The sequence below is a fragment of the Polyergus mexicanus genome, unplaced genomic scaffold, assembly GCF_030449975.1.
Source record: "Polyergus mexicanus isolate NDT 795.1 unplaced genomic scaffold, iyPolMexi1.0 SCAF_11, whole genome shotgun sequence".
In the NCBI taxonomy this organism is placed as follows: domain Eukaryota; kingdom Metazoa; phylum Arthropoda; class Insecta; order Hymenoptera; family Formicidae; genus Polyergus; species Polyergus mexicanus.
Genome location: NW_027223331.1, coordinates 2,531,482 through 2,548,467, shown reverse-complemented (window position 1 = coordinate 2,548,467; position 16,986 = coordinate 2,531,482). Strand labels below are relative to the sequence as shown.

The window sequence follows — 16,986 nt, the reverse complement described above, 5'->3', positions numbered from 1 at the left end:
TATCAGTATATCTCTTATAATAAATTATTAGAAAATATTTATGTGTAAATATTAACATAATAAGATTATTAAATTTATAATATCGCTAACAATAAGAAATACATTAATATATGCAAGCCTTTTGAAATATGAAGAATTAACTTTGTATCTGCAATTGTATATTTTGCAATGTTATACATAATGATGAGAACGATTTCAGGCAACGCCAACATAAATTTGTTTATATATGCTAATTGTAAGAATCTCACTCGTCGTGAGATTGTGCATATATTTATGTAATCACAAACTTAGGTCACAAAGTACAATTATTTAAAACGATTGTACTATATATCTTAAATTGTCACATATTACAATATTTAAATAAAATTTTATGTAATTTTGTTACTTATTGTTAGCTACGTTTCACATAACTATAATTAAAGTTTGCGCGTTAAGTTTGTATATTAAAAAATAAGTTAAATTTTTTAATATGCAAAGATTGCAATAAAATTATTAAAAAGTTTTTCACGATCGTTGATTGTTTCATTATTCAATCGTAATTAATTAAACTTTCTATTTCGAACGTTATTGCATTTCCGGGGTAATATCTCTATATTTTAAAATATATGATACGAGAAAAAAGAGACAAGATATGCGCATCTTGTATCATAAACGTAGCAGCTTGTAATATAACGAAGTTCTAGGTTGCAATTTATGCAAGATGCGCAAGGTGAATCGAAACGCGGGGTGGCTGGGAAAGAGCCACGCTCTCAGGAATTAATGTGTTCTTCAATGCGCACGATATATAACTGATGATGCCAGCCGACATCGCGCATTCGACCTTTAACGGGTGCGATGAAAGACGCGATCTTTCAAACGCTCTAATTTCACATGAATATCACGTTTGCGCCCACAATCACGAAAAAGACCGTGAGATCTTCTGCATATTCACATCTCTAGCGAAAATAATATTGCTATACGCGAAGAATCTCTTCTATGATTACATCGTTTTATTTTGCAATGTTAAATATCATTATTTTCTCTTGTAAGGAAATTTTTTAATGATATTTATATGCGTTATATATATTAAATATTATATATAAAAATGCGGAATATAAAATCTATTAAAAAATTTTTCATATAATTTCAAATCTCTTATCCATCCTTAATAATAATGTTTCATTCTCAGATCAACGTCAGATGACATAACTTTTACATTACTTTTAAATATAAATATTCAAACCAATATAGCTGTATCAAAATAGAAATGCCTTTTTTTTTCCCAAAAATTAAATTATTAATTTAATATACAAGTTTAAAAAGGTGTATCAAAAAAAGTTATAAAAGATCGCACAAAAAAGCAAGTTAAGAAGATGCTTTGAATGATTCGAATGTTACTAGACGAATAAAGAGCGAACGCGACTGTTCGCGAAAAAGAAATCGGAAATTCGACCTTTACGAGCGCGATCCTTTCCTCTTTAGTTGCGCTATAAAACGCTACGTGTCTATAAATTTTTTACAAAGAGTTGCGCCGCCGTACGACTTTATCCGCAGCATCACGTTCTGAAAATTCGTACTTACGCGAAGCGATTGAAGGTGGTACGGTTTCCCCGCCGCGATTGAGCGTGATCAATGTTAATGGTGAGACTGACATTTGCAATCATTGTCTGCGGGGCAATACGGATGCAATGTACAGCGATGTTTATGGGAGCATGCAACCTACTCACCACTTTGCGTGAAATCATGAGAAATATAAAAGTTACCAAAGTTTAGTCCCTTAAAAAAAAAGGAAGAGAGATTACTACAATTAGCTAAAACGTAATTACGAAAGTCTTGTAACTGCGCTTCAAGTATTCAGAATTGCCTGAGATACCTTTTTCTCTCTCTCTTTTCTTTATCCAAAAGAGAGTTTAAATATTTTTCTCTTATCAATTTTATTTATTCTTTAAGAAAATGAATGTCTCTCTACACATAATTTATATTTTGTTAATATATAATCTACATTTATGAAGTATTTGTCCTATAAGACATTTATACGAGAAATTCTTTTTGTATTGACCTTGATTATAAAAATGGGGCAACCTTATAATACTTTGTGAATAAATTCTTCTAGAAAATGCGTGCGATATATAATCTTACACTCCCGAGAGTGAAGGGACCGCGCCTCTCCGTATCCGGCATGATAGGTTTCCATCTCCGCTGATTATCGCTGACGGTCGTGCGTTACGAAAGGCATATCTTCTATGACACAACTTATGACACGTCGCAACATCATAATCTTGCTTATATTTTTCTTCTTCTTCGTGTTTTTATGTGATCGTCTATTGTGGAAAATTATTATCAAGCGCGATCCGCGTACACGTTAAGTCGATGTTTTATTTCATGATTTTTATACTTGAGAATAATTTTTAAACGTAAACATTGAGATTTCTTTTTCACGTATATCTAAATTTATTAATCAATAAAATCAAATTTTTCTTGATATAAAATCTATTATTATTATTAAGAAAGAATTAAAACGAGTTGGTTCCAGTTAATATATTTATGTGTATCTATGTCTGCCTATTCTTTAGGATTTTATTTCTTCATTGGAATTGTAGAATATACTATTCATTAATAAATGGGAATCCCTAGCTACTGAGCAGCAATTTTCTTTTTATCTTTATTTTTATGAAATAATACAATATTTATTTTTTTCCTGTTGATACGAGAATTTATAAAAATGGCTTAATGAGCAATTAGATATACTATTAAAAATTAAATTTTAATTATTTCGTTAAAAATCATTACTTAATTATCTCGTTACTTATTTTTATTTCGCGAAAAAATGGGAAGTTTGGTATTATTTAATAAATCCACGGGATTTTATGCTTGAACGTTACATTCATATTTCAAAATGCATATGCTATATTTATATACACATATTTCTATTTAAAAAAATTTTTAACTTTTTGGATTGTTAGCCGTGGAAATCGGAGTATGTTATATCTGTGGCAAAATAGAAAAGAATAAGAAATGATTAGAATAAACAGAAGAATATAAGCATTTCGACGCATTCACATTTCATGTTCTCTACCACATCGTTAATCGGTGTTCCAACTATAGAAGAGGTTTCGTTTTATTCCGAAACTGATACAACATGCGTCTGCGTTTTTTAAAATTTTATTTTATGTCCATTGCATCGAGAAACATAAAAGCAGTCATCTTCAAAGTGCTTAGAGTATTCGAGAAAGATATGCACTTTTTTTATAAATGTTTAATGAAAAATATGCGACGAAGCATCGTCGATTTTTCTTTTTAATAACGCAGAGATGCCATAGAATGCTCAATTCCCTTTATAATATTCGCGTTAAAAAAGTCGAAAGTCTCTCGCGTATAAAAATAATTCTTTATTTAATCAGTTACTTCCTAAAATATCTTACATATTTTAGGAAGTATTATTATTTCACAGGAGAGATTGTCTTCTATGTTTGAGCTAGAATTATTCGCTTCTGATAAAAAAAAACCATCATGATTTAATTTCTTTGATTTAATTAGCATTGTTAGCGCATTGTTATATCACGCTAATAGCTATTTATACCAAATCTAATAATTGATGACTAGTCGATCTTTAAATCTTATAATCCTTCTTGAAAGAGAGTCTCTACACATCACGTGACATTTATATTAATATTTCCATATGCTTATTCCTTTACATAAGTATGTTTACATATGTCATTCATATAATACGAATATTTAATAATAAATTAACACCATTATCAAATTTTTACGTATTTTATTTTTAAGTATTACAATATTTCTTAAAACATCTCAAAAATGCTACAACCGAACAACTTTTACAACGGAACAGAGGCGAGTACATTTTTGCAGTTTTAATGATCTATTAAGCGCATAAATTAAATATAATGGTAGAACTTTGAAACGAGTCGTACCGGCTCTTTTAACGGACATTAGTAAAACAAATTTCTTTATTAAAGCAGATTAACGCAACAGGCGGTCCATTTGCAATCTAATGTTTCATTAAAAGATGGTTTCTGATCCTTCCACCGTTCCTGCTTTTACAAAGTCGAGACAACTTAATGCTGAATATAACGAATATTTCGAATATAACGAATATTGAATATCTTTATTCAAATACATTTCATCTTTTGCGATATTTAATGATAATGTCTAGAAAAGTCGTATTTTGTTCATTAAAATAAAATACATATTGAATAGATATATACAAAATAAACTAATCTTTTATAATATAAATTACAATATATTTAATATTATAATAAAGCATAATTATTATATTTTTCGTTTAATTTGAGAGAAAGCAAAACTTGATGTTAAAGAGGCATCTCAGAAAATAAATTATATTTAAAAACTAAATAACGTATAACTTATATTTTATAATTGAGAGCGCTTTTATAAAATGCTATTATGAGGTAAATAAGGAATTTTCCATGTAATAATGGAAGATATAATATGCATCTATTATTACAACATCTTAATATTGATAATATATAAATAAATTCTTTGGTAAATGATTCATTTTTTTAAATAACTTTTTCAAACAATGTAAATTATCTTATGTTATCATTATATATTTTTTCTTTTCTATCATTATTTGCTAAATTTTATATTTACTACCGTAAAAAAATACTATAGCAAAAATAACATGCTATCACTGGTATTTGTATTGCGTAATAATGTCATTTACATCATCTTTCTTGTTAATTGCTTTATATGAGCCACATCTACTTTCACGAATTTGTTAATAAATAAGCTTGTAAATTATGCAATCCGCAAGTATAGACCGAATGAAGACACTTAATTTAACATTGTAAACTTATGATTAATTCATTCCTTATTGCATACGATATCTCGATTATGTGAAATATTTTTAATTAATTTTCATTATAAAGATAGAGTATAAAATATTATTTAGTAGTAAAATGTATGTGCAATAATCAGAAAAAAAAATTAAATTTGTCAATATGTCAATAAAAGCGGCAATCATGATTATATTGTATGTAAATCCAATTAATCAGTTATACTGAAATCCAATATAGTTCAGATATATTAAATAAATATCAACTTTTATAAATTCAAAGAAATCTAAATGAAAATGTAGCATTATTGACGCGTGTAAATATTTAAAAAACGATCCTATATATTAGTTAGTAATTTGAACAACTGCAATAAATATCTATCTAAAAAGAGATATACTAAACTAATATTAATTTATAACTACGTGAAATCTGTTTTTGATTTGGTTTTGAGTCTAAAAGAGTTGGAAGAATGATGAAAACTATTTAATTTAAATTTGTAGACTGTTATAATTTAAATATAATTTAATTGGAAATAATGAATAAATTAATATACTTGTTATCATTCTAGTAATTGTTTTTGAATGATGATTATAAGCGTTGTATATAATCAAATTTTAACTATATAATATCGAACATGTAATGAAAATATCATGAGATTAAAAGCCAATAAAATGAACTAAGAAATGCAATGGGCGAAGTAAAGGAAAGGGAAGGGAAGGGAAGGAAGAATAGATATAATTATTTGATGATAGACAAGAATGAGTTTTAAATACTGATGCTTTATTTTATATAAAGTATTGTATAAATGTATAAACGCTATAAATATGTGGTATCTATCTATGGTGGTGGTGGGGTGCTAGTCGTGATCGCAAAGAAAGGGTATGACGAGGGCGGGCGGGGTCGGAGGCCGGCGGCGGCGAGCCATCTATTTACATTCATTCACTCACAAAAAAGGCTGACCTACCATAATCTACCGGTCTCTCCTTTTCACTAACATATAACACGATATAATATATGTGTAATTGTGTGTAAATATATACGAATACACATATGTAGTAATATGGTGTATGTGTATGTATGTATGTGAGCGCGCGTGTGGCAATATGTTCATATATATATATGTGCGAAAATAATAGATAATAGTATGTATACATATATATATAAGAAAAACATATATGTGCATGGACGAGTATGTAATAATAATATGTATGCTTGGGGAAAGTGCGGCAGTAAGTATAACAACATACGGGAAGGTGCGCTCAGAAGCGCGACCAACCCAAGAGAAAAAAAGAGAGAAGTAGTAAATATGTACGTGAAGAGCAGCGGTCTTACGGATGGTGGAAGACGCAAGAGAAGAAGTGCTTAGTGCCGGAACAACGGTAAGTGTTCAGAAAACAGAACAGATCCAGTTGATCCGACGACAAAGTACCAAAGCTTGTCCATTTACCAGGCCCATGGCGGTGCGGCGTGACACGTGTGTGCACGGTTGGCTTTATTGCACGCGGTTGCAACTCGGAATATGCGCGTGAATGAATGGTAAATGTCGATGCCCGAGAGACGGCGATGTTCCGCCTATTCGTGGGCGAAAGCTCGTCGAGAGGCGGCGAGATGTTCAGGTGAGTAGACATCGGTGAATGCGGCACGAGTCGTTTCTTGCCTTTATCGTTGGCCTCGTAAGATGAACGGTAATTGACTAAATTTTACCCGAGTTTGTAACGGGTCGAGAGCGAGAGGAAGAAACAAAACGCGAAACCGCGAATCACGAGTAGTCAAATCTCGTTTGTTGTCATCCCCGGGAGAATTCGACCCGACGCGGCGCGTTCGTCTTTCGAATTACGCTCCGTCGACCATTCCCGCGTTTTATGTGTGTGATTCCGAGTGATCTATCGATCATATCACTGGCGTCAGATGCGTTCCGACCATGTTCCAAGACTGGACGAAGCTTTGGGAAGAAGACGTTGAGCGCGTTTGAGGATCGTACGAGACCGGTAAGTGACTGTGGTAAGTTTGCCGCCGTCGCCGAGCCGAGATCGCTGGGGTCTTAAAACATCTACGCCCACTTGCCGATGGGCGCCGGGATGACGGCTCCATGAGCGCCGAGTCCGGCGTGGATGGCGCCAGATGGTCCGTTAATCACGGCGATTCCGGCATCACCACCACCGAGAGCGCCACCCAAACCGCCAGCAGCACCGCCGATTACAGCAATGGCACCAGGGCCAGCGAGTCCAGCGCCGCCGAAACCACCACCTTTGCAAAAGATATCATTAGCAGAAGATTTAAACATTTGATCGATAGAAGAAGAAAAATGAAAGGAACGAGCTAGCTATTGGAGATGTATTAATTTCAGTAATGTAATGTAGTTTGTTTGTATGATCGGTAAAACTTACCTCCGATAGCAAGGCCAGCACCACCACCGGGCGCGGCGTTAGCAGCAGCTCCAGAGCTTCCGTCATCACCGTTGATGCCACCAGATCCGGCATAGAAGGCAACACCACCATAGCTAGGTCCAACGAGGTTAGCAGTAGCCTGGGATGGTCCAACAAGGGTGGCGGTTCCCTGAGACGGTCCAACAAGGGTGGATGGGCCAGCAGCAGGTCCTACAAGACTGGCCGGTCCAGTGCGAGGTCCACCAACGGACTTGGCGCCCTCCTGAGGTCCTACGAGATCAGATGGTCCGGTCTGGGGTCCAACGTTGGCCTTGGGTCCCTCAGCGGGTCCAATGTCGGACCTGCCACCGATGACTCCTGCGAGAAGAGGGAGCGATCATTCAACCTCGATATGTTTTGTCGGTGCTAAAAGTTGAGACTTGGATATACGACTACGCACCACCGGAAACAATTTGTTGAATTCCAGCAGCACCAGCCGCCGCTGCCGCACCAGCAGCATAGCTGGCACCAAGACCACCAGATCCCAAGCTGGAGGCACCACCCTGGAGAGAGGCGGCGGTTCCAGCACCAGCGGCGAGTCCACCGGTCAGACCGGCACCACCATGTCCACCACGTCCGGTGATGGCCAGACCAGCGCCACCGTAGCCACCGTAGCCACCACCGTAACCGCCATGGACGAGTCCGGCACGGGCCGTCGCTACCGCTAAGCAGGCGAACACAATCTGGAAGAAAAGTACGAATTAATTTTCACTGAGTTTTGTGTAACGGTGATCCGATTTTCGATCAAGACCTTTAAAATTTAAAAACTTCGGACAATGAGTATTACACGATTTACGGAAGCGTTGCGTGCGCGCGTCGTTGAGTAGCTATTGCCGTTACGGATCTAGATTTCCATTGGCTTGGCACCGATTATCAGGTACAAGCAACATAATCGCGGCTTTCACTTTTGATTTCCGCGAACGTTAGCTCGCGATCGTTTACGAAGAAACTCCGAAATGACGGAAACGGCATCGCGTGAGAGGAAGTTTCTAAATGATCTCTTCACGATGATCTCGAAATCTCTCATCGATTATGAGTTAATGCATTTGCGTTGCGTTGCAAAATGCAGTGGGAAATGCGCGCGAATACATTAAACGACAAGGTGAAATATCCGTAATTGTTCGCCGTAACGTAATCGGCTTGATAGCGCTATGATTCTCCCCTCTCTTTCTTGTACATACATCGGTTACTCTAGTCGCCACACCTAAGGACCGTATTAGGAAAAGAAACTCTTCTAAGGTATCCGCTAATAGGCCGTTGCACGCGCAACACGCGTATCGTCGAACCGTAAAAAAGTGCAGTCGCAATTGCATAAAATCCACGTCGGCAAGTTAATACGAATCAACTGGGGCGAGATATTTCACGAGGATCATAATTAATCGGCTGATTAAATTTGATTTTATTTAGCACCGAATCATTTTTTAAAATCAACATTAATCAATATTAATCAAGAAATAATTTTTTATCAATCAAGAAATTTCGAGAATTCTAAAAAATTTTCGGAAAAATGTGAGATTTAGATAGAAATTGGACGTATCGGCTATGGTTACGTCATGTCTCGCGAGATACGTTTGAATACGTAATACAGGAAGTGGCGTTTAGAAAGGAAATGTTTCACGCGGCCGTAGACCCGTGCCGAGCAATCGAGCGATTAGATATATCGATGCTCTGTTAACATACGTAACCGATATTTCGCGATCGCATGCGAGAGTGGCATTAGACACAACGGCGTGTGTGTCACGCCCGGTTGAAGATCGTTGCGAACTTAAATGGCACCGCGGCCTGGAATTATGCATATCTAACGACTTGGCGAAACTTTCACATCCGCGGAATGTAAACGAATCGACTATCACATCGGCCGCGCTCGTGTGACGTGGTTGACCGAGCGTTCCCGCGATCTCACGATCGAAAAAAGATCGATCGTGTGCCGATTTCAAAATCGCCCGTGAGACCGCGAGTCGCTCGCTCCGTCTCTTCCGTCGGCATTTGCGAAGACATTGCATTGAGATAACGTCTATCGCAATGCAACGAAAATATCGTTATCGAGAGTTTTACTGATATTACAATAATTAGTAGAAAGATCGAACGATTAACGGGATTGACAATTATATTATATTTTCAGAATATAAATAAAGCCGAACGCAACGATGTTGCCAATACAATAAATGTTACGAACGTAAAACGATACGAGGAAAGTAACGTAAAGAGTGACAAGATGCGTATGAACGATCGCGGAATTCGTGAATGAAGATGCATCGGGAATAGAACCGGTCCCGCTTACTCAATGACGATGATGATGCTACGACAACCGGTTTCGCCGAGAGCGATTGGCGCGCGATGCGGTAAGATTTCTTTGTTTTATGAATGAAAGTCGTGTCTCTCTTGTTCGTCCGTTTGCGTTCTCGTTGAAAGAAACAGCGAGAGTATCCCAACCGTGACATTGAATCATCGCGGTTGCAGTAAGAGGCGAAGAAATGCAACGATACAACGGCGACACGTTAATAGACGCGAATATGTATTATTGATCCGAATGGAAAACTTTCGAGCTTGCAAGACGGTCGTATTTATCTTTCGCTCGCAGGTACTCCGATATTATACTCCGATATTTTAAATGCAATCTTGTATTAATTCTATTTCTCGTTTGATTTCAATTATGAAGCGTCAAAATGAGATACTTAAAAGCCGAGAGAAACTTTCGCAGCGATTATCAGAAAAAAATACGAGTAATATTGTTAGAAGAAAAAAGTCGAAGTAATTTAAAAATCGTTCAAAGTTTTGAAATTGACACGATATTTATTCACGATAGAGAATGAAGACAATCCGATCAAAAGACGGATAAACTCGAGGAAACACATAATTTTCGAGTAAAATTACCGAGAAACTATTTATTCGCTAAAGAGCAACAAAGACGCGATCGAGAATACGTGCAAGCAGCAAAATCTAATAAAGTCCGATCGAGAGCGCAAAGAGATTACGAGTTAAACACCTCGCGAACACCTCACCAATCCCAAACCGTCGAATACTCACAAAGGCCTTCATGTTTGGTGTGTGTATTGGGCTGATAGTCCGGTGAATGACTGACTTGGGCCGGGTCGGCGGGCCTTATATACGCCTAACTCTACTCTGGACACGCTCCACAATCACCATCCTTTCGAAAGCAAGCAAGGCGCTCCACCACCCTCTCCTCCAGAAAAACTATAATCCACACGGGGCCCCCGAGCGGCCGTCGCAAGCGATAATCCCACCGCCTGGTTTGAGGGCGAAGGGGGATCCCCCGTTTTAACGGCAACGATATGGATAGAGATTGCCGTTGTGAGTTGTATCCACGTCTAATACGGAGCAGCCTCCTACTCTCCTCTCCCGCCCAGTCAGATCGGTGTGGACTACACGCTCGACTTGTACATTGCACCAAGTGCAACCGAGCACCACCCGGGTTACATGGTCACCTATGATACAACTCTCTTTCTTGCAGGCGTGGTGCACGCGAGCGGTGCACAGCTCGCACGGTTAGCGGCTCGAACAGCACGGAATCTTTCCCGGTTAAGATAGAAGGCGCAGGTGCAGTGCCGATAACAGTAACGTCCGATAATCGTCACTTTAGTTAATTGAACCATCTCTCGTGATGCATCGTTGTCCGGCAATCGCGAAATGAAGCCGCGCAGGCTTTTGGATGATGGAAGTAAATGTTTTTCCATTGAAGTTTTTTCAGAGAAGTTTTAAAACAGTCTGTGATGTTTTCGGAAAGATAAACAATATTGCTTTGTGCATTATAATAATGATGAGTAAATAATGTAGAAAAATAATTAAAAATAATTGAAAAAGAGATCAAAAGATATCTCTAAAGAAAAAAGTGTATGCTACATATATACAATACATAATTAAATCTGTTAACTAAACTATATGATAGCTGATGAAAATTATTACAGCTTTCTGTGATAAAGTCATACGCTTTGTACGTCTGGTTTGCTATTATTCCGTTGGAATTTTAATGCTAAAAAAATTTACAGTGGCGATTTAATAGGTAGTCACGATTGGTGAAAATAATGTCCTGATCTTTTTTAAGTTCACGATAAATCCTCGGATAATCAGGCAAAATGCGCTACGTAATGCGCTTATTTCAACAACGTTCGTTTTAAGATAAGCCAATTCTGGGCTTTTAGTTTTTTAGATTCATTTAAAATGCAGAGTGGTTTTTACAAAAAAATCGATACGAAGTCGATACAAAACCTTTAAATAATCGAAAGTTATTATTATTCATGAAAACTGCGTAATCTCTATGCACAGCATCCGAATGAAAATCACGGTAACGCGAACCGTAGTTTACATTCGGACATGAGCGACTGTCGCACGAAAAATTTGTCCCCGTAAAAAAATCAGAAAGAAAGAAAATCCAACGATGGCAAAAGCGCAATCCTGATTACGGTACGCTCATTACGTTAGAAACGAGGCGTTCGCATCGTGAAGGAGTTTCACGTTTGGCGTGAATGCTGAAACGTTTTAAAGAGTTGGAATTACGGATCGTTAAATGGCTTTAAGAGACCTGAATTCTTTTCTAAATAGATTGCCTGCCGCCGCCGCTGCCGCTGCAGCTCTGTCGGTTGTTACTTATTACCCCGACCCGTTAATTCCAGCTGAAAGAGCTGGAAATAAGATGGCAAAACCTAAGGCCTAAAGAATTGTCTGATATTGTGAGCGATTGAATTACGATCGCCGTATAGTATACTCGACGATCCGATTATTTTCAAATTGCATTAGCCAATTAGAGAGCTGCTATCTCAAAATGCTTATAACTGTCATTTTATGGCTATACCAGCTGATTTTATTTTCATTTATTATTTTTACGATACACGTAAAATTATCATCGATGCTAATTACAATATTATTTTAATAATCGGGTATATTTTATAAAAATATTAAGAAATATTATAGAAATATTAATATTATAAATAATTATATGAAAAAGTTTGCAGGTTCAAAATATTGATGAATAAAAAAATAAAACACAAATATGCACACGTGTATTACAAGCTTAAAAGCGTGTTAAAAACTGTTTATGTTTATAAACGCGCAATTAAGATATAATAATCTAATAAAGATTAGATTCATCATTATCGCACACGTATATTTAACGCTTCTTTAATAAACTTTCTTTTTTTTGACGTAGACTTTCCATAACTCGACGTGTAGATGTAATAGCAGCGATGAGCGACTGCCAGCAATCTCAACCTTAAAAGTGTTGAAGTGCGACGCGTCGGAACGTAACGCGGCTAATTGCATCCCGATTAATTAGTTTTCATTTTCGCGCGATGCCCCGTTTATCATACGAGCCGCGACTTTTCCGGTACGCGCCAAAGTGAAAGCCATTATATTATTTGGCCGACCGTGAAAAATGTCGATCTATTCGCGAAAGTCGTCCGCGCCCAGTATTTTTTCTCGTTCGGCACCGGACCGGTTCTGAATATATAAACGCGATTCGTAGCAGTTACAGTTGGCTGTTTTCGGCTGTACCTCACCCTTCGAACGAGCCGACGATCCGAGCGCGAGAGTGTTAATTGCCCTCATTAACTGATTAATCGCGTCATTACTTAATCAGTAGTGCGAGCGACCGTGTCACCCCCTTTTTTTTCGTCACTCTTCGACAATGCGCTTCGTTTGCAGCGATCGAAGAAACGAATTCCGTAATTATCGCGCAATTATCTGCGATCGGCCGATCCTTTCGATTCAACTCGTGATTTCGTTGAATCCTACGGAATAATTATTAAACCCGTTGTTTGCTCCCTCTCGTTGAAACGCGGTACTATTGCGGAGACCGTTCGACCGAGAGAGGTAATTACACCATCTCGGTTTTTATGCTTTTGGAATCGCGTTCCAGAATTGAGTTCCGCGCCCCTATTTTGAATTATTGAACGATTTTCACGGATCGATGGATTATCGATTGGCTCGCGTAGCCAATATTCCTAGATACATTTCTGTGATAAAGCGACTTTCTCGGCGACATGCAGATCCGATATGTCCGTGAATCGAGTCGAAATGGAGGTGCCGCGATTTAAATGGGGTCGCGAGATAGAATTATTTCGATATTAGAATTACTTATCGACAAAGCTTATTTATTCAAATTTCAATTTCAGACTCGATCTGCATTCGAAACGATCGCACAAATCAAAGATCATTCGTTATAAAAAAAATATATCGTTCTAAAACTGTGATTATCGATTACGTAATAATAGAATATGAATAATCAAGCGAGACATTAAAACTTATACACTTTGTGATGAAAACTCATAAAATTGTGATATTTTCGTATCAAATTATCTACTTAAGAAAACGTCAATAATATTAACTACAATAGTTGCTGTATATGTAAAGTTATTCCCTTCTTAGCGCAATGCTGAACTTTAAAGACAAGTCTACAATATGCAATCTATATAATTTTTCTTTGATTTATCGCACATCTTTCTTTTTTTCTAATTTTTTTTTGTTCGTATTTGTTATTCTCTCTTATTTTGTTATACCTGTTTTATCTCCGTTATTTTAATCAACGTCTATATTTATTCTGTATATATATATATATATATATATGGCGGAAAGAAAGTATATTATAATAATTTTGTGGCAGATAATTAAATTTGTAGAATTATGTGATGAAAGAAATTTTTTTTTCCTTTTCTGCTAATATTTCTTTCATCTAGACTCTAGACAATTCTACAAATTTAATTATCTACCGTAAAATTCGTTATTATAATATACATTCTTTTCGCCAAGCACACACATACGCATACTTTCTCTTTTTTTTTTCTATCTATCTCATCTATATTACATATTTATTTATTCAAATCAAAAATTGCAATATCTCGTGCGGCGCAGTTGCTGTATGCAGGGTTACGTATTCCATCTCGATATATTCCTGCCAGCTCAATTTTCGCGAAGAATACTCTTTGCCTAGGGTGACGACCCCCACACTCATACGCACACGCGTCGAAGTCTCCGCAACATTGCGTTTGCAAAACGATGCCGCGACCTCACGCCGTGACGGTGCGCATCGCTGAGCGCGTTCTGCGCTTTTGCACCAATTTTTACATAACACGAGGATGTGAAACTAGAGAAATTTTATTCATGAAACAGCGCGAGTGGCGCACAAGCACGAGATCCATGAGAAAATTTCTTCCTACGTAATGTAATGTGATGTACGCGACTGTGATGTTAGCGAGACAACTCGTCGATTACGCACAATTCGGTAACCTTATCATCAGTCTATAATCAGTCTGAGTCAGTAGTTCGGTGAACTATCACTCGAACACAATTTGAAAAATTTGATTGATTGAAACATATTGTTCGAGTAATTCGAAATGAGTCAATTTCGCTTGCAATTAATTCAAATTGATCGGTTCGAATATAAAATTCCACAAGATCGCATGTGTATGTGTGCATGTAGGTATACATATATATATATTTTTTTTTTTAAATAAATTATTTCTACAATAGAAAACACAATCATCACAAAATCATAATTGCAAAGTTCGTGATATTAAGTACTGTGTTTAGGTTCGATTGGTTAACAATAAGTGGATTTAACATAAGACTGATCAATAAAAATCAGTTCATTGATTGATTCAAATAATTTGTGAGTATCCAAAATTAACCTAATTTCGTTATTGAATATGCATTGTATTTTCATCCCGCTGTTTCGTACAACATTAGAATCCATTTGTGCTTGCTATATTATTCGATATGTTAGCGGAACAGCTTTGCATACACATGACTATATATTCTGTATTGACTGTTTTAGCAATGATCTAATTTGCAAAACGCTTTCGCAACGAGTTATGAAAATAAATAAAAGCATAGGCGTACAACTCTTGTATGTTTAATTATGCTGTTTACTGCGTAATATTGAGGTCAAATCAGTCTGTAATTATAACATTGACATTTTTATACATATATATTTTTAACTTCAAAGTATTCAGCCCAAGTGCAAAATATTGTTGCAAACAATATTTTTTTTTTGTTAGATTTATAATAACAAATAATATATGATATAAATTGGTTAAAAAAATAAAATTGTAGTAAAAATTATTTTCCTGCGTCAGCACTTTAGTCGCTCTGATCCAGATATCGCTTTTCATTGATATACCATGCAAATGAATTTACAAAGTAATTGCAGTTTCTATCATTTACTATAATATGAAACGCAATAGAATATTATGGAATAGTTAACCGCGGTACTTTAACACGCGCATATCCCTTTAACTTTAATTGATTCAAGACTAATTCCAAACTTCGATCGCTTTAATTTTAGCAAGTTTGCCTCACGCTTTGATAGCTTTCTATTTTGTATAAACTAAAGTATTAAGTTAAAATCGAAATTAAAATGATCGAATGATAAACATTATGTTAAATAACCATATATTTCAATTATTAATAAATTAAAGAAAGTACTATAAACACAGGAATATGCATTTCATACTCATTAGAAATTTTTTAAGTATTATTTGTAAAGTAAGTATTATAAAGTTATGTTTTTTCGAGGCAACATTTTCATAGCATCTAAATTTGGTGCGTGCTCTTGGTTTCATGATAGTGACTTAAAATTTAAGTGTAAATTCAATTTTATCTCAACCGACAACAACGCGATTATTCGCGCGCATTAACGTTAAGACATGTCCTATAAGCTGCTCTTAAGTTTTAAGTAAAAACTTTGTAACTCAATTCTGTACTAAGCGTTCCATTATTACACTTTCAGTCACGTATCATAGATATCATTAAGATCGTTGTGTCTTTTTTTCAAGTATGAATTTCCGACGAAATTGCAAGGCTGCACTAAATGCCGAAAATTAACCTTTGCGAACCTCGAGTTGATTTACCGTATGCGGCAGAGAGACTACAATTCTCAAACACGTTATATAAGACATGTTCTATATGCGTAAAGTAGAGAAAAGTAGCATGCTGAAATATATTTTAGCAATGAAGAGAGCTATATTGCAGATAAAGTTAGATAAAATAATATTCAAAATAAAAAATATTATAATATTAAAATATATCCTCTTAAACTATTTTTCCTATTATATTACGAATATGTTTAATGTAAAATAATAATTTATTTATAAATTTAGTTTATATTCTATTTAAAATATTTACTTTTAATTGCAAATAAATGCTTCAAATATGTGTATATTTCTCGTAGGAAGCTTCAAGTAATCAAATTGAAATAATAATTTTTTTTCGCGTGTGGACTGTAAAATATTTTATTTTTAATACTATTTTTATAAATTTATACGCATTGTAATTATTTCTCCGTTAAAGTTTATGTGTATTAGATGAAATTTTTGCTTTTCTAATATTATTTTCTGTACCATATAAGATATGGAATAATATTTCAATGTACTTACAAAACTTCAAATATCATTTTACAGATAAGAATTTTTCATAACTTTCTTAAAATTATTATTTCAATTAATAATTTCATTTATCGCGTTCAAAAAAAAATATTATTTAAATAATTATTTTCTCGTTACTTTCGCGCATATTTCTTAACAATAGTTTCTTTTTTAGGAGAAAAGAATTTATAATTAGAGAATGTATTAATCGAGGAAGTATCTCGGAATTTCGCCGCAATGAGACGGGAAGGAAAAACGAGGGCATATAGAGACGACGGATCAGCGCGATCGCGAGACGCGCGCTTGCACTTGCGCTCGCTACACTTCGCCGCAGCTAGGATTCTAGTCGACCAAGCTAGGAAAGTAGTCTTACGTAATAAGGTGGAGCGC

General features: G+C 35.7%; 1 protein-coding gene across 1 annotated transcript; it reads right to left on the bottom strand.

Annotated features, from left to right (window-relative positions):
• Window positions 1–5,565: 5,565 nt before the first annotated feature.
• On the bottom strand, window positions 5,566–10,285 carry Apd-3 (apidermin 3). Its single transcript, XM_070303903.1, has 4 exons — window positions 10,250–10,285; window positions 7,623–7,905; window positions 7,184–7,540; window positions 5,566–7,043 (listed from the first exon to the last, which is right to left on the bottom strand). Exons 1-4 carry the CDS (start codon window positions 10,259–10,261, stop codon window positions 6,847–6,849), a joined length of 849 nt encoding a protein of 282 aa, XP_070160004.1. The 5' UTR covers window positions 10,262–10,285; the 3' UTR covers window positions 5,566–6,846.
• Between the last annotated feature and the right edge of the window lie 6,701 nt (window positions 10,286–16,986).